This window comes from Falco cherrug, chromosome 1, assembly GCF_023634085.1.
Source record: "Falco cherrug isolate bFalChe1 chromosome 1, bFalChe1.pri, whole genome shotgun sequence".
Taxonomy (NCBI): Eukaryota; Metazoa; Chordata; class Aves; order Falconiformes; family Falconidae; genus Falco; species Falco cherrug.
Genome location: NC_073697.1, coordinates 27,267,956 through 27,287,211, shown reverse-complemented (window position 1 = coordinate 27,287,211; position 19,256 = coordinate 27,267,956). Strand labels below are relative to the sequence as shown.

The 19,256-nt window shown below is 42.3% G+C and overlaps 1 protein-coding gene across 1 annotated transcript; it reads right to left on the bottom strand.

Moving 5' to 3' along the window:
• Nucleotides 1–87: 87 nt before the first annotated feature.
• Nucleotides 88–16,566, bottom strand: UGDH (UDP-glucose 6-dehydrogenase). The gene is made up of 12 exons (XM_055700932.1): nt 16,372–16,566; nt 15,519–15,687; nt 13,082–13,183; nt 11,505–11,705; nt 11,222–11,419; nt 10,596–10,743; nt 9,284–9,378; nt 6,288–6,418; nt 5,435–5,568; nt 4,182–4,273; nt 3,978–4,088; nt 88–1,333 (listed from the first exon to the last, which is right to left on the bottom strand). Exons 2-12 carry the CDS (start codon nt 15,678–15,680, stop codon nt 1,223–1,225), a joined length of 1,485 nt encoding a protein of 494 aa, XP_055556907.1. The 5' UTR covers nt 15,681–15,687; nt 16,372–16,566; the 3' UTR covers nt 88–1,222.
• Nucleotides 16,567–19,256: the final 2,690 nt, after the last annotated feature.

The window sequence follows — 19,256 nt, the reverse complement described above, 5'->3', positions numbered from 1 at the left end:
ATATGCCTTCTAGTCCAAAAACTTCATGGTCCATCTTTCTCTGTCCTCCCCTCCATTTTACAGCCCGATGCAACAAGCCAAACAAACTCTGTCGTCCAGGATTTTAATAGTACTGGCCAATTGAGAATAATAAAACCAAATAGAAATAAAATAATAAAGGCAAAAGTATCAAGATAACATAGGAAGTATTAATTCCTGCTAATTAAATGAGGTAGCAAGCTGACTAACTTATGGGACTGAATTTTTATTAATTTCTTAACAGCAGAGTAATTTTTGCAGATTCATTAAGGATGCTGCTTTCAGATTAAGTATGTGAGCAGAAAGGAAGGAAAAAGATAACCATCAGGTAGCTTTGAAGCCAGTATTTGCTTTCTACTTAGACTGACACCAAATTAATGTAATACTGCTTAAATTTAGTGTTCAAACAAGCAGAATGCTCCTCTGCTGAAGATGGGTTGTATTGCTGTAACTTAGGGAAAAACTTGACCCAGGAATCTGATTAGATCAATAATTTACGTGGCTGCACATGGAATGTAGGCAAGAAAACTAAAGAATCAAAAGTGAAGATCTGCCAGTGGATATCAAGTCTATCACTTAATGACAGTGGACTAGCAGCTATAGATGCCTGCAGAACTATCTGGCCTCCCACCAGATGCAGTTTAGACTGCTTCGGTGCCAACTGATCCCAACCAGGATCGAGGTATTATTGTTACAGTCGGCTCTATTTCAGGCCTCAACCCAAATCCTACCAAATGCACTTAGAACTTATCTTTTTACTTCAGTGCCAGTTAGTGCAAGCATTTAACTGGGCAAAGAATCACCCCAAAAGAAAGTGAAAAATTGATGAGAACAAAGTTCCTGATCACTGTCCATAACTGGACTAAAGTAAAAAGATATTCTATTTCTTTTGCTTTCATATCACTTGAAACATTTAAAGTGCAGTTTAGGAACATCTCTGGAAGCAGAAGTCTGCAGTTTGAAGGTAACTTTTCCACTTAAAACATGATTCATTATTAAAAACAGGTCTGCACCATCTTTAGTAACAAAAAAAAATTGCTATAAAAATAGAGATTTGAAAATAGACTGAATTCAAATGTACCAGGTACCGTTTCTAGTGTAAAATTGGTTTAGTTTATGAAAAATATCTTTCCTTAAAAAAGTACAGGCTTACAGTTATTATCACTAAGAAGGTCCACAGAATTCCTTCAGTACCTATTAAACATTATACTCTAGGCTTTTTGACAGGTGGGTCCTGCAGGCTGAACTTAGGAATTTCACATGAAGAAGCAAAAGGAATTCTTTTGGCTGACACCTTCTTCCCAATTGTTTCAATCTGAAAGAGAAGACACATTTACCAAGTGAGTGTGGCAAGCTAACATAATTGTGTCAGCCTATGAGGAATCTACAAACTAAATCCAGGACCAAAACTACATTTCACAAATGCTACATTAATACCAGCCACAAAGCACAGTGTGCCCAGGGACAGTTCCTGGGATTGGAGTTGCAAAGAGTGTTGGGTTGTTTTTTTTTAATACAAAACCCCAGCCTTTCACAGGTGCCTGCTTTGCCTAAAGCTGCATGTTGCTCATTTGAGCATTCATGTGCCTCAGCTTCCATAGGACTATCAGTACAAATATCATAAAATGTTTCTGTGTATTTACAAAATGTGGGCTCAGCCTCCTTTGTCTAAAAAATCGTACCCAGTAAGTTAGGACAGAAGGCTTTCCCCCTCCATCATGTAGCATGTTGTTTTAGAAGCAACACAACTTTGAAGGGCTAAAGGCAGCCAGCTCTCTGTAAGGGAGAGCATGTAACAAAGTCAACACACACAAGCCAGGTACTGCAAAACTCAGAGGGCAAGACAGGTTCCCCTAATTTCTGTATCAGGCTAATTTAAATCACAAAGGACAGAGCTTGTAGAAGAACAGCAACAGCAGAACAGTTCAGACACCCAGTAAACAAGAAGAGCTGTAGCTTTCTTCTTGAGCAAGTAGTGCAGGTCAGAGGCAAAGCACCAAAAGACAAAATACTTCAACTATTTCAAGTTTAACTTAAGTTTGATCAGTACATTCTACACAGACCACCGAGTTAACTCTGGAGAGTTATTCAGTCATGCAGGCTGTATGTACCATATTTGCCCATAACAGCTTCAATTGACTGGTTAAATGAATTATACAAGCCTGTTCATGAACACTGTAGGTAACTGTAGTTCACGTAGGGGAAGAAAACATCAAGAGAGAAATCCTATAGCCATTAGGCAAGTAACCACAGTACTCAGGAGTACGTAGAATGAAACACAACTGAAACATGCATCTGATCTGGGTGGTAGATTTTGTTCTGATTGTGTCTGGCTGAGATGCTTCTATCAGATTATTCAGGGATTTGGTGATTGTAGTATTAGTCAAATTCTGTCTGTGCTAGAGTGCTTCAAGCCCTTCAATCAAGGCTTACTCTGCTTTCTCCACTTAAGACCCGAGCAGATTTTTTCCTCAGATCAGATATTGCTTTACCTAGAATTACAGAGCTTCACATTCCCATTTCCTGAATTAAGCTTCCACTGTGCAAACAGGTTATAATTGAAATTGTAGGTGTTTAAAGTTCTGAACTTCAGGTTGAAAAAAATTATAACAGATCAAATTCATAGATTTGGATTGTATATAATGGAATTGCAACAAGGGCAGTTAAAAAGACTGGGACCCTAAAAAAAATTAAATTTTGGGGTTGTCTTTGCAAGACAAAATCCTTTTTATTGTTTTATACAAAGAATACAGGTCAATTATTTAATGCCTTCGTAACAATATCCTGGATGAAAAATCTGGGTAATAAACCTGGACGGCAAACTCACAAACTGGTTAAAAATTCAACTAGAATTTCACAGAAGGAAAGTCACCCAAGAGCTATGAAATGCAAAGACACAGTCTCTGATTCGGAAAGTCTTTAAGCCACAGACTTCCGAAGTCCCTAGGAGAAGTTTCACATAGATTATGATCCGATACATAATTTGCTATTAGCTTAGCAAAATGCTTAAGTTAAGCATTTGCTTCAGGGTCCTCTTTGGTGTAAGCAAACATCATTGTTTTGATTTTCTGGCTGACATTAATCAATCATAAAGGACTAATCAATCATCTCCTCCAGCTTCCCATGTAAGACTTCAGCATTTCACAGACTTATCTTCAGATACATCTTTGTGTACCATGTTTTCATCACCAATGTCAGCCAGCCTTGTTGTGCAGATCTCGGGGAGAAAAGTCCAAATTACTCTTAATATTAAGTCTAAGTAGAGGATCTCACTGGCTGATAAAACATTTGTTACCTGCATTACACCTCGTCTGGCTTTAAGTCCCGTTACTGTCAATTTTAAATGCTGCTTTTTCTTTGGTGGTGGTAAAATAAGTTTTCAGGTAGGGGCTGTGGCACAAGCTATAATGTAAACCAAATGCTAAGCTCAGTCCTTCTGCTGGTTGGTAGCAGCAAAGACTGCAGGACTTGAAGAAGCTGCGAAAGGGGCTAGTTTTGGAATGAAATACCCTGCTGATTACCTAGAATGGATGACACTATTGCAGTTTAGCAGGTTTTTACATCTCATTATTCTGCATGATTTCCCCAGTCCAAAGAAGGGCAGAGTGGCATTCGGATGTTAGGTTTACAGTTGGACTCTGATTTTCTTAAAGGTCTTTTCCAACCTAAACCTAAAAATTCTGATTCCAAGGTATGCTTAGACTGCTGAATGTTGATGGCATAGTCATGGCATAGTCTCATGTAGCCTGGAATTTAACAAAGCATCAGTCTGAAAATAGTAAAATCATGGAGGAAGACAGCACAAGTGAAGAGACTTAAGTACAGATGTGTTTAGATTTAAATCCTCACCTGAAAAGGTTTTTTTCCCTTGGTACTTGGTCATTGCAGAGGGAGAGAAAGCAAGAAGGAACAGAGCAGACGAAAAGAAACATAAGCAGCAGCACCACCCAGCTGATTACCTGGAAGCCAATGACTTGTAGCTCATTGTGAAGATCATCTAGAACTCTCCTACCATCAAAGATAAATGCAGGCTTCAGCATCTTCTTATGAATGCGTTCATAATCTAACTCCTGTAGAGGGCAATTAAAGCAGATAGAATAAGTAAGTAACATTAACACAACACTCCCTCTTTTTCTTTAATTTAAATTAAAGATCACATCTACCTTAAACATGTCCCATTCCGTGCAAATTACAAGGGCATGAGCTCCATCACAGGCTTCGTAGGGATCTTTACTGATAGTGACCAACCGAGACACTGCAACAGAAGGAAAATAAAGTTTTATTCCACACACATCTTTAGCATCAATCTGGTGCAGTCCTGGAAAATTAGTCTCCTTCTTTGCCCTACACAAACAAGGAATTTCAAGTCACTTGGCTAGAGATGCATTCTATCAAGCCATTTGTCACTTTGATTTCACTTATTTAAAAGCAGCTTGTACCTGGCATTTGGATAGTCAGAGCGCTTAAATGTTTGAAGTTAAGCATTCAAATTTTATTTTAATGGTCAACAGCATCTCTAGAAATAGAAGCTACTATGGAATGTTCAAATGCCAATGCTCAAAGGTCATTGCCTGTACAACAGCAGCACATCACAGTTCCAATTTAACACTCAGATCACTATAGATCACCTAAGACTACACACATGGCTCACTAGGGACTATGTTCACCCTCTGACTGCCCCAACAGCTGCCTAGAGGCAACCCTCCCCATCCCCTCTAATTCAAGGGCATGTCAAATAATGTATAGCCTTTACTCTTCTTCATCACAGCTCATCTTTCTCCATTGTCTATACCTCTGGAAGCCTGATCTACACTTCCTCCCTCATCCCCATTTTCCACTTCCCCAATAAGGAAAGAAAACAGAAATCCCAAATACCCCCTGCCTCTCCAAGAAATTTTAGTCATAGATGACTACTTAAAAGTCTTCTTGAATTTAAAGGAACAAATGAATTTAGAAGTGATATGGGGGAAGAGAGAATACTCTATAGTGAATTCCAGAATTACTTATTTCTACTTTAGATATGCAAGCAAGAACTAAGGAAGACAGGACTCAAGACAGAGGAGCTGACAGAACAGCAAACACTAGTCTTTCCTAATTCTGGACATGCTTCTTTCTCTTTCTTTTAATTATGCAGAGGGAAAATTCTTTGCATGTATTCAAGTTAATGTTTATCAAAAGAAAAATATACAAGAGTACAGAATTAGCATTTATCTATAAAATGCTATAGGGAAAGTGGGAAGAGTTACAGTAATCCTCTGGGCTATGGAAATCTTCCAATAAGCGTAACCGACAGCAGCACATCATTGCCATGGTGAAAATGTGAAAATGAGCTTATAGTGTCTAAACAGACCTTGTGTATTTTGAGAAGAGGCTGGAGAGGGAAGCGGCGAAATAAGTTTTAAATGAGCATTCTTACCTTGGTTATCTTCTGAGACACCTGGATGTGAGAGATCCAGGACGATCTGTTCCTTAGGTACTTTAGGATCATAGATGTGGAGCTTTGCTCCTTCATCCATTAAATACTTGCTAATGTAGATACTGGATGACTCTCTAAGGAAGTGAATCAATCAGTTAACAAACCAGGTGGCATATTCTAAGCAGCAAAAGTCTTCAAGTGTCTATAGACATGCAATGTCAAAGCCTTTATACCAGTTTTACATTAAACATCTTAGTGGTAATCCATGCCAGCAAACTTGAAAATCTTGAGGGACACCAAGGAGAGTAATTAAAAAAAAAAAATTAAGTTTACATCTCTCTTGCTGAATCATGCAAAAGAGATACTAAGCCCCAGGTCTCCTATTGACTATAATTAACAAGGCATCAAGCTTATAAGTATTCCCTACAAACTGCAGTTGGAGAGTTCTACCAAGTTTGAGCTTTACAGGAAACCAGGATTTACCACCTTGGGGAAGCAAAACTAAAACTTGGCCTTCACACAGCAATTTAGAACCAGTTGCAAAAATGTTTGCATTACATTCTCCACAGAAGAGAAGGACTCTGTCAAAATCTCTTCACTTATGCAAGTTAATAAGGACTAGAGTTAACTGCTTTAGCTTCCGGATTATTCAGGTGTGTTGTGGAGGTCAAAAATCAATTGTCCCACCCATTTAAGAAAGATCAATACTTATTACAAACCAATTCAGTCACTAACTGTTAAGCATAGATCAGATATGGGACCCTTATTAATGCAATTCAGCTGGGGGCTTCAGCTGCATAGCCAATGACAAGCATAGGGAATCCATGTTAGTGAACTGAACTCACTTTCTTACCTTGTGTCCCCAGTATCCTTTTTGAATGCAAACCCTAAAATAGCAATCTTCTTATCAGTGACAGTATTGAACAAACTGTCAATAATGCGGGAAGCAAATCTTCTTCTCTGGTAATCATTCATGTCTATTACCTGGAATTATGTAAAACATGATGGTACAGAAGGGAGCCATTTTAAGCTACACATAGATTCTATTAACAATCATTTAACAGAGGCTTAGAAGAGAAAGTTCAGTATTTTTACTCAGTATTGTAAATAATTCAAAGATAAATTTAGTCAATCTAGCAAATTCTGAGACAAATCCTATTTTAATCAATGACCGTAGATGCATCTAGACACATACTATCATACGTTATACAGTTTGAAGGCTAGGATTTTTTCAGATTGCTTTCTATTTTAATTCTATAACTTACTGTATTCTAGGCAGAAACATGGAAAGCAATTTCAGTGTGGAGTACTTGATGTCACCAGACCTACACTTCCTTACATTCCATGTATAACAACTGTGAGAACATGTTTAGCCTTTTTAATCCACACTGATTTCAGTACACAAAATTAGTGTGGTTAAGCCAGATTTAAGTACCTCACTTTTGTTATGACATGAAAGTGAGTTCACTCACTGATTGTTCCTGTACTTCCCTTCATCCTGCTTCATACTTTGATCTCCAGCCCTTAACACAGAGAGAGCACTGGATCACTAGCAGAATAGGAAAGGTATGGCATGCACTGGAAAGAACTACACTTCCCTCTGTTTTGAGGCTTTCAACGCAAATCAGGAGTTAACAGCATCAGCCTATTAAACAAAAGGTATAACTATATAACTACACAGTAGAAAGATACTGGCAAACCAGATTTCTTTGAGGAAAAGAAATAAAAGCAGTGAGATTTATGCAATTCAGTAGGGTGGTGACAGGGGAAAAAAGAAACAGCTGACAGGGTAAGAGGGACACATTTCTTCCTGCAGGTGCACTTCAAGGAATGAAGATTTCAGTATTAGAGGCCCTGTCCTGTCTAAAGGCCAGAGAGACTAACAGTTGGGGTTCTGGGGCTGCTCTGATCCTCATATCCTCCAGAACTTGCATTCTGTCCTCAGAACAGTCTGAGGTCTCCCATGTGCACACGATGCTGACATCTGACCTGAGCTGCTGACAGTGCAGTGCTCAGGGGTTCCCACAGTTGCTTATGCAGGTGCACGTGTGTGTATTACATGACTTGACCGGCGTGGGCTGAGGCAGACAGACCTCTGCAAGATGACAGTGCTCCGAGGAAGCAGAAGGTGCAAGTAAGGGTTGTACTACATAAGCACAGCATTTCACCCCAACTCTGCAGCAGCTGTTCTTACCATCTGATTTGTCCACAGCTTAATAAGCCATATAGAAACACCGCAAAGAATTACTCTCATACTCAAGTTTAAAGAGTATAAAAGCATTAAAAACACTTTTAATGTAAACAAACTAGTTTACAATACAACCTTTTAAGCTTTTGTTAAATTAAAACACACCTCCACACAGAGTAACCATTAAGTGTTTGTATGCCTTTGGGTTGCCAAGATACCAAGTAGGTTGCATTTTGAGAAGGACCCTTGTGATCTCAAAGGACACAGCCAAACCAATGTGTCTCTTTCAAGACACTATTAATTCTTCCTTACTCATCAGATTATCAGCAAGGTAACATGGTTAGTTCCCACAGCTCCTGCTGCTCCAGGGATTGTCTGTTGTCTGCTTACATCTTATTCTAAGTAAAAGCAGTAGTTATTGAAGCAAGTATAGGAACCTAGGGCTCCTCTTTCCTACTGCGCCAATCGCATTCAAGTCCTACACTGAACCAAACCTCTCTGGGATGCTTGCACAAGGTGCATGCAGTGTTAATCTTTTCACTGATAGGACTGCGAGCCTTTCCACCACGGACTAGACTATCCCAATGAAGTACATTTTTAAGGAAGATGTCAGTCTGAACCTCTTCAGAGGCAGACAGCATAAGACCCTTGTCTTCCTTGTCCCAAGCAATTAATGTGAGAGTTATTGTTGCAAGCAAGTAACTAGGCTGCTGACCAGCACCTGGTTGGAGCTTAAACTATGAACACTATGTAGAAACCCACTGGACATCACAGTTAATGCAAGAGGCTCACAGAAGTCACAGATAACACTCAGACTTCAGTGTTGATGTGGCACAACTGACCAATGATGGAAAAATAATTATGGGCAGGTTGTTTATTTGGCAGCAGACTGGGATGGAGGAAAACAAGGCAAAAAAAGGCTAGCCAAAAGGAAGATTTAAAAAAAAAAAAAAAAAGCTGCCAATAAGGTAGGCAGGTCATGTGCTTGGTGTTCTGGAGGCATCCGCTAGGCAGTCTTGTACTTGACCACCACAGCCTAAATCAGAACAAGCAGCCAATGCTGTTCTTTTGACCATACTGCCCATGTCAAAGCTGCTTCCTCAGTCAGGACTGGGAAGAGGGGTGAGATGCTTTCACTGATTAATAGTGAAAGAATTGCAAGTACAGACCAAGCATTCTGGTATCGCTGTGTTGGTTCTAGGCCTGAGAGCATCCACCTCTTCCCAATTATTCCTAACATTAGCCAGGGAAAAGCAATAACCATGTTTTTTTAAAAGAACAGCAAGTTCTGCGAGTTCTTTCAGAAAAGGAACTGTAGAAGTAGAGGAAAAGATCATAAGCTTTGAATTCAAAGTGGACAGAGATAACCAAGTGCAAGAGGAAGATATGAGTATAGACATGCTTGCGCTTCATTTTCTACTGCTACTTCTAGACAACTTCCCAATCCATTTGATCCAGGCAATTTAACTCACCCCCAAAAAAGCCTAAGCACCCACAAGTATCAAGAGTCGGAGTTAGGCTGAGGGCCCTAAAATGTAAATATGATCAAGGTTAAGGTATCTGCTCTTTAAAGCTGAAACACAGATTAGGTGGACAATGCTCAAAAGCTCAATGCTGAAGAAATGTCACCCCCTCAAAAAAAATTAGTGAAGAACTTTTACCTGTTGCCAGTAGCGGGCTACTTCAGGTAAGTTCAGTGCCTCACAGAGGTACACTAAATTCAAGACATCCTTCTGAAAACAGCTACCTCCAAACCCTGGAAGACAAAATGGTTATTTTATAGGTGACTAAGGTACTATTCTAACTCACTCTTTGGAATCAAGTAGTTTTTTGCAGTCATTGACATGTCATTGTCATGTAATACTACATGTCAAGTATTATGTTTCCTAGTCTTTTACTGCTAGCAAATTAAAATATTAAGACCCTCTCAAAAATTCAACTCCTGGGCCTACCTACTTTATCAGTTACAGAAGCCTTAAAATCTGCCTCAGGTCCCACTGAAGTAAATGGAAGTTTTAATCCAGTCTTAGAGCTATCTTATAGTATGTTTCCCTTTTTTTTTTTTAGGAAGTGGGTGGAGAAGCTTCTGGGTTTGCTCTCCCCCTACCTACAGATATAAATTAGTATTTCTCAGAACAAGCATGTTAAGATCGTGTTCTTTCCTCCCCCACCCCCAAGTGAGTATTTGATCATTGCCAAGAGTCAAAGCTCACCACAGCTGACTAAGGGAGAACTGAAACAATTAGTAGAAGGATCCTTGCCCCCTAGAACTTTGCTCAGTAGAGTTCCAGAAGCAACACACTGTAGAAGGAATTATAACCACCTAATGGGGATTTTGTTAATGTATTTGCCATCTACTTTTCATTCTTGCATAGTCTCTAGGAGAGGTTATATTTAGTAAGGTTACTTTAAAGTCACTCTTTCTAGCATGAAGTCTGTGACCATACAGATAGGCTTTAGTCTTGTTCTGTAAGTCTGAAGGTTTGTGGCACTGATCACCACTTCATCAACTCTTACTCTAATAAATCTAAGCCAACTGAATTCATCCTACAAAACACAAGCTGCCATCAAGCATTCTGACCTAGAAGAACCTCCTTCCTCAGGCCACTGGCAGCAACTCCTAAACAAAATTGCAGCAGTTCCAACTGGGAAGATATCTTGGAGAGCACTATCATTAGTGATGCTTCAGAAAAATAAAGTTGCAGCTTTTCTTTCCTGTGTCCCACACAGGATAAACCATGCAGCCTGAACTCTCAGGTTTCAGACTGCCAGGGTCTAGAGCAACATCAGTCACAATGTTTTACCACAAAAACTGATTTATGCTAGTACTCTACAGCAATATTTTCACACACTTACACTGTAGAAGATTTTAGAGTATCAGATCACCTACTTCAAAGCACTGCTAGTAGACCTATTGCACTACTAAACAGAAGCCCAGAAGGGAAAAAAAACACCCCAGGATTTTCCATTTACCAACGCTGGCTTTGAGAAACTTATTTCCAATTCTTTGGTCTGTTCCAATAGCTCTTGCTACTTCTTCAACATCTGCTCCTGTAGCTTCACACAGTGCACTGATTGAGTTAATGCTGCTGATTCTTTGGGCAAGGAAAGCATTAGCTGCCTGTAAATAAAAAACATAGTAAAGGGAACTTGATTTTTCCAGAAACCAAGATGCTGACAGACCAAAGGAAGTTACTAAAGTAATCCTTCCAGAAGTATCTATGCAACTCTTGCGATACAAAATGGTAACATAACCAGTTTAATACATAAATGCCAGTTAATGGAATCTAAGCAAAATAATGTAATGCTTAACAAATGCAGAATTTGAACCATTTTATGATGGCAACCAGCTTCTGGAGCACTGTAGATTTAGTAATAAGACAGCAACAAAAGTGAGAAAAAAATTTCATGAAAAGTTGGTGTCATCTATTAGCGCAGCTGAGATAATTGGAAAACATGAGTATCCTTTGACATACATATTGTGTACACCCGGCCGCATTTGTCTTTCCTAGCTGCTCTACTCAGTACCAGTGAACTGCTTCTGAGCTTTGTGTCACACCCTTTGCTCATTGCAGAAAACAGTGATGAGTAACACTAACCAGTTTAGAAAGTTCTGATGACCACGTATTGGTTGTGAGGATTTTTTCTTTGGGCACCCAATGCTCATAAACAGCACAAAGAGCACGGACAGCTTTCTGTCCCTCTGGAGAATCATCTCCACCAATAAGCACTCTGTCTGGGTTCTTGAGGTCCTTGATGGCTGTTCCTTCTGCAAGGAACTCTGGGTTAGACAGCACCTACAGGCACAGAAAAAAGAATAGCAGATAAAAGCCAAAAAGGAAACAGCAGCCTTTTAAGTACACAACTCAAGATTACACTTACCTGTAAATCCAAGTCAGGCTTCGTATTAGCATCAAATATTCGACGAATGCTCTCTGCAGCACGTACTGGAACTGTGCTTTTCTCAGTGACAATCTTATAACCATTTGAATTTTGTACAATCCTTCTTGCACAAGCTTCAATGTATTTCAGATCAGCTGCTCGGCCTTTTCCCATCCCATAGGTCTTTGTGGGAGTGTTAACCTAGTTACAAATACACAAAGGGGGAAGAAATGTTGCAGGTATCTTAACAAGAGGTACTGACAACGTGAAATTGTTAAGAATGACAGATTTTTCCATCCCAGATTCCAGCTTGCTTCTACCACAGAATTATTCTAGTTACCATATCAGATGAACAGCTACTAGCTTTCTCAATTACCCATTTTTGTCTTCTAAAGAAAGCTCCTTGGCCTCTATTCAAATAGAATTTAAACAAGAACAATTCATAGCAGCTCTGCAGGCTGTGGCGAAACTCAGTCCTTGTTCTGAAAACCCCAGTAATTTCTTCATGATTATAGCCAGCCACCTTTTGTTTCCTGTCCCATATTAGAAGTGCAAAAATTCACGAGAATCTTACAGCTAGCGAGGCAGTTGTACTTTAAACCCACTTTGCAGTGAAACCTAAATGTAGAACTGCTGAAATTGCTATACTGAAGTACACAGACAAAGCAACATGAGGGAAAACACGACATTTAGATTAAGACGGAGGGTTCTTTTCATTACAAACTGAAAGAAGAAGTGTTTTACATGTTGTTGCCACAACAGCATGGTTTAAGCCAAGGACAGGTAGCTATATATGGGCTGTATTAGTGGCAGCCATCCAGCCAAGTAGCATTTGTTTCAGACTTAATGAATGGAGAAAAATACTATCAGAAAGAGAGCTCTGTACTGACGTGCCCTAAAAAAGAAGGGGTCTCAAAAAAGAGGACTTTACCAGAAAACCCTCAACTGTGGCCTACCAAGATGAATAGCAGTTATTTCTTTTGGATTGCACATTACAAACAACCTTCTAGAATACAAAAGGTCACACTGTATGTTTGACTGGATAGTCTTCCTAGTGGTGACAACTGCTTAGAAATATTAAAGCTATAAAATATTAAAACTATCCTCTCTGTCATTAATACATGTTTTTAAAAAACTTCTAGAAATAAGTTATCTTTGTAACTCAATCAGTATATGATTTTGTATCCTTATATCTAGGAACCATACTAATATTATTGAAGTCCCATAGATTTCAATAGTACACTGCAATGACAGATCTGCACTACATTCTACTCCAAGACCACATACATCTAACCAAGCTAAATATCAACATTGTCATTTTTACTTAGAGCCTGCTCATTTGTCAGCTATTCTACTGGCTATAAGAAACAGATAAAAATAAAATAAAAAGCTTACTCAACACTTTCCACAGTACACAAATGCAAGGAGAAAACTGAGTGACATGACACTGCTTAACTGAATCTATATGACAACACAAAGACCTCTTCCTAACATAAGAGGAACATAATGATTTGATTATAAAGAGAAAAAAAAAAGACAAATACACATACACAATCACCTTGTCCCCCTAAACTTACAGAAATAAATACAAGATCAGCTTCTCTAATGGCATCATCAATACTGGTGGAAAAGAAGAGGTTTCTTCCTCGACAGGATTCTACCACTTCTTTTAACCCCGGCTGAAAAAAACCCAAAAAAGCAGTTAAGGTTAATGCAGTTAGAATAACAGTGAACTGCATGCCCAAACAAACAGCACATCATTTCAGATTAAAAAAAAAAAAAAAAAAAAAAAGACTTCCCCTCCCTCCACCACCACCTCAGTCTGGCACTTTTTCAGTCTGCCAGATGTGAAATACAGATTCTGCAGATTTTACATAGTGAAAAATAGAGCCCTTTCTTATTCAAAACACCGTCTTGAAGCTTTCAGCCACACTGAATTGTTATTTGCACACCAAATTTTAGGCTCCAGCTATTCCTATGCTCAATTCTATTACCATGAGCAACAATTAAAGAAATACCTGTAAAGCTGTGTTAAGTAGATTCAAGAAGTTAAGTCTTGCATACTAGGCTGCAAACAAAAGAGGTGGTGCCAACTCTCCTTTTCCCTCAGCTACACATTCCACGATTCCCAACATCTAAAACTGATTCAGCACAAAAAAAACCCACAAAGAAATCCTCCACCAAATTAGCAAGCCCAGATACAGTGAAAGAAAGGCAGTGGAGACACACAGGAGATAAGACCACTCCTTTTGGCAACCATTCATCTTTGCACCAGATTAAGTTTACCATGGCACTATACCCGCAGTGTGGAAGAATCACAGGCACGATTTGATGACAGTCTTTCCAGACACACATACTGTGCTGTAATAATTTCCCTCCCCTTAACACCTCCCTCCACTCAGACAAAAGGAACAGGAGCTCATGTGCACATATGAGCAATCTTCTGTATTAGAAGGGTTTGCAAAATTATTAACCAAGATATAGTTGTCAGATAAAAGAAGCCTTTACATTTTGTTTGAAAAATAAAGTTACACATGTAACCTGGTGATCAAATCTCCAGCCTGGGCGACACTTATGACACATGATATACAAGTGCCAGGAAGGAGAAGGTTCACTGGAGGGAGATAAAGCAAAACAAAGCAGAAGCTTTCTTATGCAAGACATGTCTGCTGTCTCGCTTTATACTAAATACCTACTAAAAAGGAAAACAAAGGTCAGCACAGGCAGAACAACATGAGTTACAACCCATCATATGTTCCAACTATGGTCTTACTAGGATGTAAATAGAAAAGCAGCCCACTAGACAATTTCTGACACTGGGAACAAAAAAACAGAACAAAAACTACAAGAAAACCTCACTGTGCAATGACTCAATTTTACAACTGTCTGAACTAATTCTTGGCAGTTTTTGTACATTCTTTGTAAGCAAAGGATACCATTCCAGGAAACAGATGTTGTGAGTTTGTTGGTTTTGTTTTTTTTAAAAAACATGCCAAGACCAGCCCAGTCTAAGTGTTTATAGAAAACAAAGTACTTTCATGATCTTTATTCATGTCTCACCTGCTAATCTGAGCATTATACACATTTTCCTTTTAATATGTATGACAAAGGAGGCCCACTAATCTTTGCTTGGAGAGTCACAGTATAGGTTTGGTTTTCAGAGGAAAAAAAATACATTAGCGTTACAGTATAGACAGGATTTGAGAGGACTCATAGCAAAAAACCCAAAAAAACTTAGTACCAGGCAACATACTTGTCTGTGGGAATCAAGTGAAGACAAGTTTTCACTCCCATTTAAGAATTCAAACCTATAAAAACTATCTCACGAAAGAATGCACAAGACAGACCTATTCTTAAAGGGTAAAAAAAAGTAAAAAATAGTAAGCACTAAGACAAGCAAAATAGAAAACTGCTTTACAACATCCTCAAATTGAAATCATTCTGTGATGAAGGAGTGACCGAGTGAGACATTTAAAAATAATTTTTATCTGGCCTAGTCTTCCCAGGCCAGACTGGAAGTTTATGGTACATGCGAATCAAGAACACGACTGTCCTCAGCTTACAACATGGTTAAGACAGGCAGCACAGACTGGATTTTGGCAGTATCCAGAATGGGAATAAAGCTTATCGCTCAGTGCTACACTTTCATATTGTGCTGCAACACAGCAGATAATATCTACAACTGAGTAAGATGACTACGCTGTGATTAAATGGGGTCCCAAAAGAAAGTCAGCATGATTTAGGACAATTCACTACATAAACAGTTACATTCTTCCTTACTAGGCCCTTTGTATATAATCCCTGAATACCTGTCTGCCCTTGAATATGAAGTTATCCTAATAATCTGGTTTAATGAGCAGTAGCGGTAAGTAGCTGTTCCAGAATACTCTTTTTGAGGGACATCACTGTGCTACACTTATCAAGCTTCAGAAGTGGGCCATGTGGAAATGCCATGTGGCGGGGAGCAGCAAACAACTCTGGCTGGAAAAGGAGACAAGAGTGAGACAAGTTTACCTCATAGATGGGGAGCGTATCTGAATTCCAGGCATTTATTCTGGCCTCATTGACATCCACGACAGTAACTTTGATACTGGGGCACATCTGGGCAATAACACTACAGGTTGGCCCGCCAACATAACCAGCACCAATGCAGCAAATCTTCTTAATTTCAAACATGATTGCCCTAGGAAGGGGGTGAGGAAAGGAGGATGAGGAGTTACAAATAAAAACACTGGCCAGCGACTCAAGGTGATAGAAGAGAATTAATGATTTGAGGTTTTCTTATGCTGGCACAGGGAGGAACATTTTCTTGCAGCCGATCTCGGAAGGAGCGGCAGCAATCTCCCCCCACCCCGGGAAGGCCGCGCCGCCTGTCCCGCTCCCGGGGGCCGCGCACACGCCGCTGAGGAAGCGCGTTCCGCGGTCCCCTTGCGGCCACCCCTCGGCTGGGGAACCGCCGATGCCGCGACAGCCCCAGCCGTGAGCAGCGACCAGCGTACCGGGGGAGGTACCCGCGCCGGCCCCCGCCCTGTCCCCGGAGCCCCTCGGCCGGGAAAGGCGCGGTCAGCGTGGAGGCCGCGGCTCCCGCCTCCTTCCCGGTGGAGGGAGCGGGCCCGGGGCCGACCGCGCTCCCCTCGAAGCGACTCGGGCCGGGGCCGACGCCGACCCACCCCCCGGCTCCATCCCCGGAAGCCCAGTGGAAAGGCTCCCGCCAGCCGCGGCGGAGAGCGGCTCCCCGGCCGGCCCCCCGCCCCACGCTCCGGGGGGCGGCAGCTGGCGGGAAAGGCCACCGCCGCCCCAGGGAGCCGCCAGGGAAGGCGGCGAGGCAACCAGCGGCCGACACCGAAGCCGCAGCCCGGAGACTTACTGCGGGCAGGCGCGGTCCTGCCCCGCCGCCACAGATCGAGCCGGAGGGCTGCCGCGAGGATGCTCAGCCAGCTCGGACCGGCGCTCCGCTACAAGCCGGGCGGCGGCGGCGGCGGCTATTTAAAGGGCCGCCGCGGGGCCGAGGCGGCCGTTTCATCCCGCGGACGCCGAGCCAGGCCAGCCCCGCCTCCTCCCTTCCCGGGGGCGGGGCCGCCGCCGGAGCCCGCCCCGCCCCGCCGCGCCCCGCCCCGCCGCGCCGCCGGCGAATGGGCGCAAGACACCTCAGGCGCCGCCGCCGCCGCGCAAGCCTGGGCGGGAGCGGGGCCGCAGGGACCCCGGGGCCGGCTGGGGTCTCCGCGGCCGGGCCGGGGCCGGGGCCGGGGCCGGGGCCTGGGCCGGGGCGGGCCCTGCCGCAGTGGCCCGCAGGGAGGGAAGAGTGGTGCCTCCTATGGCGCTCGCCGTGCCCCCGGCGGCCCCTTTCCGCATATGTCTGTGTGGGCGTTGTAACGCTGGTTCCCGGCGTTACTTTGGGGTGGTTTTGCGTCACGGCAGCCGGAGCGGTGGCTGGTGACAGTACCTCTTTGGAAGAGGTGTCTAAGCTGCGACCTGGCCCACACCCACCCCCCGAGCGCCACTGGAAGTGTCCCCGGAGATGCTGGAGCAGTGGGGAGCAGGGGGAACGAGCGCTCCCCCAGGCCCCACCACAAACGCTGCCTGCTCCGTGTGTCTGGCCTGGGCTCCCAGGAGGTCAGGTCCACTGGTGGGAAAGGGAGTTGATCACAGTGCCTGGCTGAGCTGTTCCCCTCCTCTGCCTCGGGGTGTTTTTATAGGATAAATTCATTTTGGTGGTCAAGTAGGCATGTGGGTAATTTCTGGTTCTTCAGCTGTGCTTGCTGTGGAACACAAAACTCAATTGTTCATCCTTTCTCCTTTAGGGAAGCGCAGTCTCAACAAAGATAAGTAAATAGAAACATGGCTAGATCACAGTAAAATAGGGTGTTTAAAGTCCATGTGCAAACATTGCCACAGTAAGGAAATGCGAGCTTTGCACTCCTTTGCCCTTCTGATCTGGGCACTGCCCAGGGATCTCTTGCCTAGTTGCATTAAAGTTCTCGGATACTTCTCTCGCTTTTCGTATAAACATGATGTTATTAGTATACTTCACCTGACTTTGGGAGCAGAATGGCTGTGAGAAATCTGCCATCTTTTCACCTCTGGTGTATTCAAGTTCACTTACACTGCATCTCCTAGAAGTTGAGGTTTTTTTCCTGCATCCACAATACCACACTCATCTATGGTTTTAACAGATTACAATTTCTGTGCTCAATGTTGCCAAATTAGGTGGTTAATACATATGTATGTCCTTGTTAACAATGCCAGTAAAGTATTGTCTTGTTCTTACATAGAATTTTCATCCATAGATGTTAAAGTAGATAGAAATTGGAATCATTGTTTCTGTTTTATATTTTACTCTGTTACTATTTTACTCTGGAGGATCTGATCTTTCCCTAGAAGAATCTGTGCCTATTTAAATGAGTACATACTGTAACTCACTGGTCCTTTAGAAATGATACTGTAAAATATGTGTGTTTCTACTGAAAGAGCCTACTGAGGTTTGCAATCTCAGAGCAGAATCCTAGCAGAGCCAGTGTGGTTAGCCAAAGAGCTGCCTGGCGAAGGTGCAAGGTTCACAGTGTTTATCCTGAAGTAAAAACAAGTAATGCCTTGTCTCGTTGCTAATTTGCACAGATGTCTCAATTTTGAACACATCATTTTTTCCAGGGAAGCCTAGGCAAAGCAAATAGAAGCTCAATGAGCTCTCGCTACTGAGTCAGTCTTACCTACACCATTACCTTCAAAACCCGTGTCTGTCTCCCTAGGTCTCAGAATAGTCATAAATGCATACATTCGTACTGCTAGGAACTTTATCTGGGTCCTCTGTATGTGGCTGCTGCTGCCTTGGCAAGGCCAAGTCCACTTCAGATCCTTTACATGGTCCCCCAGGGGTGTTGCTATGGTAAATATCCTTAGTGTTACGCCTGACAAACAAGGAGCAGATTTTCTAAAGGCAGTGGTGGTCGCTGTGCAGGAGGCCACCTTTGTGAGACGGAGTTCCCTTTGCTTTTGCTGTATGTATGGGCAGTTAGTCGTGCATTAGAGTTGGTGAATACCCCCTAGTTACTGTGTTTGCTGAGAATGAGGGCAGGAGCTTCAGACCCTTCCTCCGTGGAGGGGGTTCACGCATACCTATCTCAGGAGAGTTATAAAGAAACACGGGGATCTAACTCTCTACCTGCAACTATGCTTGCTTGCCAGGGAGCTTGAAAGGGAGTATTTTTCCGGTCTGATAATCACGGCTCTTTAGTGGGAGGAGAAAGGTCTGGATTGTAGTCAGTGTTTTGAGAATTGTTTCAAATGTCTTAACAGCCATTAGAGCAGGCAGTGGAGCCCAGTCTCTTTTCTCCTAACAAATGGCCTTATTGATAGACTGCACTGTCAAAGCCCCTGCCTGGGACATGGATCTCAAATCCCCTCTTGCAGAGTGACGCGACTTTCCCAGAAAGGATGGTGAGGGCTGCTTTTGTTTCCCTATAGCCTACACCCTGGTGGTGAGGGCACTGCTGGCAGGGGAAAGATGCAGAGCTCAAAGTCACTGCAGTGAAAAGGGCAGGGAGCCTGGATCTCCCCTGTCATTACAGAATAAATTCTGAATTACTGAGCGGGGTTTTCTTGGGTTTTCTGTTCAGGCAGACCCATTGTTTACCAGTACATAGAATTTTTTACAACACTGAACAGAAGCAATAAAACTTAGGTAAGCTTCAGGGCATATCATCAAACCTCCTGAAGCACGCTGCTTGGGGAACACAACCCTGGGCTGCTACAAAG